This window comes from Octopus bimaculoides, chromosome 5 (assembly GCF_001194135.2).
Source record: "Octopus bimaculoides isolate UCB-OBI-ISO-001 chromosome 5, ASM119413v2, whole genome shotgun sequence".
NCBI lineage: Eukaryota > Metazoa > Mollusca > Cephalopoda > Octopoda > Octopodidae > Octopus > Octopus bimaculoides.
This window is the reverse complement of record NC_068985.1, coordinates 50092985-50102616: the sequence shown is the minus strand read 5'-3', so window position 1 is coordinate 50102616 and position 9632 is coordinate 50092985. Positions and strand designations below refer to the sequence as shown.

The 9632-nt window shown below is 35.5% G+C and overlaps 1 protein-coding gene across 2 annotated transcripts in view; it reads left to right on the top strand.

Annotated features, from left to right (window-relative positions):
* LOC106883232 (tRNA wybutosine-synthesizing protein 2 homolog) overlaps positions 1-9632 on the top strand; it is a 45405-nt gene that overhangs the window by 29167 nt on the left and 6606 nt on the right. For both annotated transcript variants that reach the window (XM_052968373.1, XM_052968374.1), the window contains 3 exons: positions 5196-5563; positions 5842-5992; positions 8351-8460. In XM_052968373.1, coding sequence (XP_052824333.1) covers positions 5196-5563; positions 5842-5992; positions 8351-8460 — 629 coding nt within the window. The remainder of the gene's footprint in view (positions 1-5195; positions 5564-5841; positions 5993-8350; positions 8461-9632) is intronic.

Below are 9632 nucleotides of genomic sequence, written 5' to 3'. Positions count from 1 at the left end.
ATATATATATATATATATAAATATATATATATATATATATAGAGAGAGAGAGAGACAGACAGACAGAGATAGAGAAACAAAGAGATGGAGAGTGAATATTCAACAATTAAGGGAACAAGCCAGATAGGATTTGGCTGCTATATTAATTAATTCAGCTTTACATTGAATCTCCTATAATGTTCATAATTTATTTATTGATTAGGCTTAATGCTAGAAAGTGTTTAACAGTAGGGAAATGACTAATAGTGTATGATCCAAAATAGGCTTTGACATTTTCCTCAATATGATCAAGATAAGACCAAGAACTGTGTGGGATGTGACTCAGGCCACTTGTGTTAATTTAGGTTTCTTCTATTATTAGCCAAATTAATATAAAGAAAATAGAACATAAAGACAAATTACTGCACAAAGAAAAACTTGTTGACCTGTTTAATAATAAATAGCAAATAAATTGTATCCATTTAATATCTGGCCTGAGATTTCATGGATTGTGTTTATAATTTAAATAGTGAAGAAGTTATATCCCCAAACTGTTGTGGCTAAAAACATTATTACGGAATTCATGCATGACAAAATGAATTAAGAAATTTATCAATTTTTAGTTTTTTTGTTAAAATCTTAGATAATTTTGGGGGTGGAATGTGTAATAATTTTTTTTTTTTGTTACAATTTAATAAAATAGATTTTTTTTGTTGGTACATTCATCACAACAGATTTTTAGCAAAGGTGCGACACACACACACACACACTACGATGAATACTCCTGTTGAAGACAACACTTGAATGTTCAGCTTGCTGAACGACCTGCACAAATGATTTGTTTATAGTGATCGTATGTTCATCCCACACATTAGCTCACTCCCTCCATCAAATTGATGTTGGCTGAACGGGTGCACTGTGTGCCATGCGTCAGGTGTCAAACTGATCGCAGAGCAATGTGAGATGATGTGTTTTGCTCAAGAACACACCACCTGGTCTAGGAATTGAAACTACGTGATTGTGATTGTGAGTACAACGCCCAAACCACTTGACCATGTGCCCTATGTATAAATATATAATTTTGGCATTGTTTTACTAGAGGCTGTGACCTGTCAACAGGTGTTTTTTAACGCTCAGTGTCATTTGGGGAGATTTCCCCAGACGCTATCTCACAACAAATTTCGTACATAAACAAAACACATACACTATGTATGTAGGACCAATAATGTTTACATTGCTAAACCTGCTTTAAATTCATAATTTAATTTTCTTTCACATGTGCTATGCCGCAGCACATTGGCAAATAGACTTCACTTTAATTACAAATAAATCCACTGGCATCATCATCAGTTTGTGCACTTAGTTTGTTCCTACTTAATTAGGACACTATTTCTTTTGAGTTCAGTTACTTTCTTTTGGTTTTATTAGTACAACTGCAAGAAGTGACCTTTCTGTAATGGTGGTTTAGGCAGGTGTTTGAATTCAGAATGCACAAAGCTGGAATAGTTACCACAAGACACCTTGGTGATGGTCTAACAATTACACTAATCTACTGGCCTGCACTGGTATTTCATTTATCAACCCTGAAATGGTGAAAAGCAAAGTTGGTGGGATCTGAACTCAGATCACACAGTCAGAACACATACCCACAAAGCAGTTATTCTAATGCTTAAACCAATTCACCACCTTAAACTAAACTCATTTCATTATGATAAGGTCATCGCTGTTCAACTAGTATGTCATTCTAAAAGTTAATTTTGAGTCCTGGGAAGCCATTTCACTTCTGTTTTATACTGTTAGAGCAATTTGAAAATCATTGTCACAAATAATATGTATTTAGCAGCCAAATCTCCCTCAAATCATACTGTACCATCTTTGGTGAAAAAAAAAGGGAATGCCACATTGGTTAATACAAAGAGAGTCTGTCTGTATGGAAAATAGAAGTGAAAGAGAAACGCATCATGTATAAAAGCCTTAGAGGAACCTGTCAGTGGAATTAATGGAAAAACAGATTCCAAGACTCATTCACAATACTTGACAACAATAAAAACTTAACAAGCTAGTAATCAGTTCTTCCTCAAATCACACATTACTATCTCAAAAGAAAACAGGGAACATAGGAAAATTCAGTTTCTTGGTACATAAAAATATGGGATGGAATGAAAATGTGTGTGTAGATAGATAGATAGGTAGGTAGGTAGGTAGGTAGGTAGGTAGGTATATGCATATATGATATTTATGTGTATATAGTATGTATATTCACACACACACATATACACATATATATTAGCAATACTCATAACCTGTTGTTAGAACTGAAGATATACATGCTTTACAATAAAGCCTTAGGCAAGTACAAAGTCTAATACAAAATACATAAACAACTTCATTAGGGTATATCTGTTTCTGCTAGAAGAAGCAGTGCACTCAGAGCCAAGTGTTTGTGCAGCATTTTATAGCTTCTTCAGAACCATTAAAAAAAGTGCAGAAGTGCTCTGAGGAATCTATAAGTTATTGTGCAAACACTCAGCTCTGTGTTCACTGCTTCATCATCATTTAACGTCCGTTTTCCATGCTGGTATGGGTTGTTCAGTTTAACAGGAGCTGGCAAGCTAGCAGACTGCACTAGTCTACACTGTTTTGGGATGGTTTTTATATTTGGATGCTCTTCCTAATACCAACCACCTTACATAACGGTCAGTGCTTTTTACGTGGCACCAGCACTGGTGAGGTCTGTTTGGTACGGTTTTTACAGCTGAATGCTCTTCCAATCGCCTGTGTGGACTGGATGCATGCTTTTTATGTCACATCAGTATTGGCGGGGTCACCAAGCAACTCACAAAACAAAAATCCTTTGTGGGGTGGCATTGGAGGAGGTGGCCTTATGCCATGTAAAGCCTCCAAATTTCAGAAGGGATGCGTTCCTGAAAAACTTAGCATAATGCGAAATTTATTTTTCTATTGAGTTACATATTATAAAATGATGTCTTTTAGCGGATATTTTCAAGAAAATAACGAAAAAAAAATTCTACATACTTCCTCGGCTACAGAAATCGAGACTCAAATTTATTCCCTCTACGATCTGCTTGGATATCGAGAGACACACGAATTTCTTTTTGTGAAGTGGTCTATTTCACCCGTCAAATCACACCACAAAACTTCAACAGTTCTAGCGAAGCGGTCATAACTCCGACTTATTTATAGTTGGAGTTATTCCCCCTGCATTTGCATTTAATGCATCACAAAATATTTTCTATACTATTATCATTGTTGTTTAACGGCCACCTTCCATGTTGACATGGGTGGGACTATGGTTGTATATTCAAAATTTGAAATTTAATTAACTATATTTTCGCTACTGCTTGTAATTTTATTTATTTGCAAAGCTGTTACTGTGTGTCCTATTTACAGGAAAGAAAACAGTTGCAGTTTATTAGGCAAAGGGAAAATTTCCTGAAATAGTATAACAAATACCTTAATACTGATTCAACCTCCAAAAATTAGAAAATTGTGCATTAGAAGTGTTCATGTGATAGGTATAACCATCCCAGTTATAAATTCCAGCTTCACCCTAAGCTGGAAGAGAATTATAAGCTTATAAAGAAAAATGTAATTACTAACAGGTTATTGCCCCATGTTGACTACAGGGAAGATAAAGCTCGATATAAATAGAAAATTACTACAAAGTAAAATCAGTGGAACCTGAAAAATACTTAGAAGCAAGAAAAAAGTGATTGATTAGTGTAATAGGGGAGTATGAAAGAAAAATAAAGGTTTCTCTGTATATAAGGAAGCAGTCAAGTACAAATTGGAAACTAACTACATTTTAAAAAAAAAGGAGATAAGGATAAAACATCAGTAAAGGTTAAAAAGAATGTTAAAACAAAATCAAAACAAAAAAAGAAAAAAAACAATGGGAAGCAAACCCACTCCTTAGTCAACAACATGCAGCCCTCAACAAAGGAGAAAGAGTGAAAGTTCTGAGCTAAAAGCAGACACAGATGGTCTGATTTTAATTGCATAGGACTGTATGAGTAAAATGTAATTTCTGATGCATATAAGATGGCATTAACTCTAGATAAGAACTCAGTCAAAGTGTAATGACCCACCCAACCCATGCCAACATGGAAAGCAGATATGAAATGGTAATGATGAGAAGGAGGTTCATGCCTAGCTACAAACTGCTGAAACAAGAAGCCAACATCAAGTGGGTTATATAATCAGTGCAATGAGATGACTGGTATCATCATTTCTGGTTACCTTACAAAGTACAAGTATACCTACAGGCACAATCAAGTTCATAGCTATGTCTCAACTGGATACCATCAATAATAAAGATCATTACCAAAACACTATGATATCTTCCAGATTAACTCTGAGCAGACCTGTCATTAAAAAAACAAAAAAACCCTGTCAACCATGAACCCCTCCCCAACCAACTTTTATTCATTTATTTATTTTTGACTCTGTGTATCTAAGACTACAGAATTCAATGAATCCACTTTTTTTAAAGATAGTAAGTACAGGCATGGTTGTGTGATTTGAAGCAACTACATAGTCTTGAATTTAGTCCCATTGTGTGCCACATTGGGCAAATATCTTCAATTATAGTAATGGGCCAATCAAAGCCTTGAGAGTGGTTGATAGAAACTAAAAGAAGCCTGCTGTGCATATGTGCATCTTGACATCACATACCAGTTGCAAGCAAGTGTTTCCATCATGCAAATGTTGTTCAATTGCAACCTTCCATAAAAGGATGTCTGGCCATTGTGCTATGCCTGCTCAATGGACAAAGAAAATGTTATCTTATTTGGAAGCAGGTGAGAGTTGGCAACAGGAAGGGCATCTGGCTGCAGAAAATCTGCCTCACAAAATTTCGTCTGACCCATACAGGCATGAAAAAGTAAACATTAAAATAGTGATAATTATGTTAATGAATAGGGTGTGATCTGAGGAAGATATGGTAGCTATTTCAAGCAAGTTGATCTGTAAAATCATTCATGATGACTTGTTTTTTTTTTTATTTATAAATTAATGTGATATAGAATAGATAATAATGTTTTATATTGGTATTATTAAAATAAATACTAAGTGTGTTCTGGTATCATTTAAGTTGAAAATACACCCTTACTTTCCTCTTGCATGTAATAATTCTGTATTAATATGAATATTTTTAAAAAATTCATTAACTTGATTTTTTCTCTCTGTGATTTCAGGCAGTTTTTGGAGAACAAATGTTTGATTGATGCCAAATTTCGCTTGAAGCATCTAGAATCAGATCGAGTTGCTATTCCACTTCTTTCTGTAGACCAAGAACTTCTGCACAAGACACTCTCAGATTATTTCAGCCTTGGAGATGGCTGTGACTTTGAATTAAAAATGGTCAAAATGATGCCATCAAAACGTTCATTACTTCGCTCACCTTATCAATTGCTTATTCAAGGATTGGAAAAACTTCTCACAGATCATGGTTATATTCTCAACAAAGAATTAGAACTTGATATTGCCAAAAAATGGGAGTGGCATGAAGATCTAGTTATGCTGCCAAAGAATTCTTTCAAACATGAAATTTGGGCTCAGTTTGGTAAGATAATTTGATTTTATTTAGTTTATTGTCTAGTTTCTTTATCTTGCAAAGTAAGTCTCTTAATTGGGAGCCAGATCCATACTTATATTGCTTAACTTAAGAATAAAGAATATGAATATGGGCTTTTTACAATGAATAAAAATTTTAGTGGAACAATGCAATGTTGTACATCAGAATTTGAATTCTTAGCCTGTGTATTTCTAATCTTGTATCATAACCATTTTATCATCACTGCTAATTGTAAATGAATTAACTAAACTATATTGATATTTCAGGTTCAGAACTATGGGAAACCATTTCAAATTGTCTGCAATGTAAACGACTGGCAAGGAAAGAGGTCATTTCAAATAATGACTACCGAAGACCTCAGGTTACATTACTGTTGGGAAACAATGGCTGGGTGAGGCATGTTGACAATGGTATTCGGTAGGTTCAAGTTCATTACCTCATTAGTGAATGCAGGCAATATGTGGTAGCTTGAAAAGGAATGGTTGTGTATGATTTGAATGCTAATTCATATAAATGTTGATTATGTTTTTTAATGGGTTTGTCTTGAGAAAGAAGATTTGCTAATGGTCATCAAATGTTCTTAGAAACTAATGAAATTTCAAGTTGATAGCTACATGAAAAACATGGGCAGGGAGAGAGCTCCAGAAGACTGCATTCTGAAAAGGAAGTACTAGCAGGAGGGGTTAGTGTGGTCCTTGGAATAAGAAGTAGAGAGTCAAGTAAATCTGAAGTACCTAAGTGGTAGTGGTACAAGATCAACTAATTCTGAGGAATTGAAGCCACTGTAATTACAACAGAAAAGCAGAGTGAGAACACTACATGTCTGTGGACCAGTGATTAATATGTATTGATTAGTAATTAAAACAGTTATTGTTGAAGATATCTTCTTGTTTGTCTCTTTTCAAGTGGTATGGTAATTTTCCTTATGGTATAAAACTAGTTTAATTTCTTCACAGATATTTTTCTTTGTTTTGTCAACATCCTTACATTCTAAAATTGGAGATCTATCTTCAAAGGATTTTAATATATAAAATATAAAATATCTAGTGGAGTAGGACATGGTCTAGTTACCCACATAGTTAATCAGGTTATTCTGGAAGCTGTCATCCCCAATGACTGGTTTAGCAGCATTATAGTCAGTTGTACAAGAGTAAGGGAGATGTCTTAGATAGAGGTAATTACAGAATCATTAAATTGCTGGACCAGATGATGAAAGCTATGGAAAAAGCCCAATTAATTAGGAACAGAATCAAATTAGATACAAAGAAGTTTGGCTTTGTGCCAGGGAGAAGCACTACTGATGCTATCTTTATAGTCAGACAACTTCAGATGTATTTGGCCAAGAATAAACCACTGTACTTGGCATTTGTTGACTTGGAGAAAGCCTTTGACAGATTAACGCATTGTGTGATATGGTGGGCTCTGAGGAAGCTGAGGATAGACAAATGGCTTGTGAAAGCTGTACAATCTATGTACAGAGCTTCTGTCAGTAAGATGAGTTACCCATGAATATAGTGATAAATTTAGTGTACGGACAAGCATTCATCGGGGTTTGGTTCTCAGTCCCCTCCTATTTATCATCATCCTCTAGGCCATAACAGGAATTCAAGACTGGCTGTCCCTGGGAACTGCTATATGCTCTTATAGCAGATTCTGTAACCAAACTAGAAAAGAAATTTCAGGTGTTGAAGCAAAACCTGGAATCAAAAGGCCTTAAGGTTAACTTAGTAAAGACTAAGGTTCTAGTTAGCAGGAAAATGAACAGGACCTTTCACCTATCAGGTAAATGGCCTTGCTCAATTTATAGGAAAGGTGTAGGCAGGAATTCTGCATGGAGTACTCAGTGCAAGCTATGGACACACAAAAGGTTCAACAGAATAAAAGGGAGGTTATCAGTAGTGTTTGCATGTTGAAGATGCACAGGAGCCATAAAAACTACAGCTACATGGGAAATGGATTTTTCAAATACCCTGGAGGCTCATTAGAGGTAGTGGATAATTTCTGCGACCTAAGGGACCTAATTAGCAGTAGGAGAGGATGTACAGAAAGTGTGATCGCTAGAATAAGAATAGGATGGAGAAAATTCAGAGAGTTTTTGCATCTGTTGGCAACCAAAAGTATCTCTCTCAGAATGAAAGGAAGATTGCATCATGTATGTGTATGAACATCAATGTTACATGGTAGTGAGACATAGGCCCTAAATGCAGAAGACATGCAAAGACTAGAGAGGAATGAAGCTAGTATGCTTCGCTGGATGTGCAGTGTCAATGTACTTGTGTGACAGAGGACTAGTTTCTTTGAGAGAGAAGTTAGGCATAAGAGGAATGAGATGCAGTGTACAAGAGAAAAAACTACGCTGGTTTGGTCATGTAACATGTATGGATGTAGAGATATCTGACACTTTGCTGTACTCAAGAAGACCCATCCACCACAGTAGAATTGATACCAGTGCTGATACCATGTAAAAAACACTGGTGTTGGTGCCATGTAAAAAGCTTTGATGCTGCTGCCACATAAAAAGCACCCCATATTTTGTAAAGTGGCTGGCACTAGGAAGGGCATTCAGCTGCAGAAACCATGCCAGAACAGACGATGGTGTCTGGTGCAGCCCTTGGCATTAAGGATCTTGTGAAACCGTCCAACCTATGCCAGCTTGGAAAATGAACATTAAATGATGACGATGATGATGATGATGTAAATTGGATGAATGTTTGCATGTACATTCCATGTACAGCAGCTACTTAAACTATATCTGTAACTTTTTTCATTTCACAGCTATCACTATGATGTCACCAAATGTATGTTGAGTGCTGGGAATATCACTGAGAAATTACGAATATCTACATTTGACTGTCGCCATGAAACCATAGTTGATCTTTATAGTGGTAAGTGTTGTAGTTTTGTGACTGCAACTAAACAACACAGAATTCACATGACCAAGTCAGCCTTCCCTTGAATAGTTATAATCATCTAAAGCAACCACATGTGTTTGAAAATGTATATTATAAAACCAACTAGGGTTTAATTAAAAATATTTATTACCAAATATATTTGTATTGAAACCATCTTAAAAGCACACAAAATTTAGAGATCGCACATTCTTTTATTTGTTTCAGTCATTTGACTGCGGTCATGCTGGAGCACTGCTTTTAGTTGAGCAAATTGGCCCCAGGACTTATTCTTTGGAAGCCTAGTACTTATTCTATCGGTCTTTTTTGCTGAACCGCTAGGTTACAGGGATGTAAACTCACCGACATCGGTTGTCAAGCGATGGTGGGAGGACAAACACAGCCACACACACACACACACACATATATATATATATGACGGGCTTCCTTCAGTTTCCATCTACCAAATCTACTTACAAGGCTTTGGTCAGCCCAAGGCTATAGTAGAAGACACTTGCCCAAGGTGCCATGCAGTGGGACTGAACCCGGAACCATGTGGTTGGTAAGCAAGCTACTTACCACACAGCCACTCCTGCACCTACATGTTAATTAAATGTCAGTTAAATATTCTTTTGAAAATTTTAAAACTATTAAGTATTTCATGATGAGGAAGTTTTTGGTTAGCAATACTTAATATTGGTTTAGAAGATGTATTTTTGCTATGATGTATATATTTATTTGGGCCCTAAATAACAAAAAAAAAAGAAAGAAAGAAAGGAAAAATGCACTTGTGAACAATAGCTCCATTGGTTATCAATTTCCAACAGATCAATAACTGTTTCACATCTTTTTCTGATGGTGAGAATGACAAGGATATATCTGCTATTCAGACAGAACAAATACAAAAGGGATATTTTTTCGATGTACCAATTCATTGCCAATTTCTTGTAGTCTTCTTTCTTACATGCATCATTATATGACTCTGTGTTCTATGTATATGTATACAGTGTGTGTATGTGAATATGTCTACATTGAAGTTGATAATTCTGAATAGATTATGAAACACCTGCCACCTTAATGGAAGTATTACAATTCTTCTTGCCTCTTACCTCTCCTGGTTATATTACCTTTTGTGTGTATATATATATATATATATATATATATATATA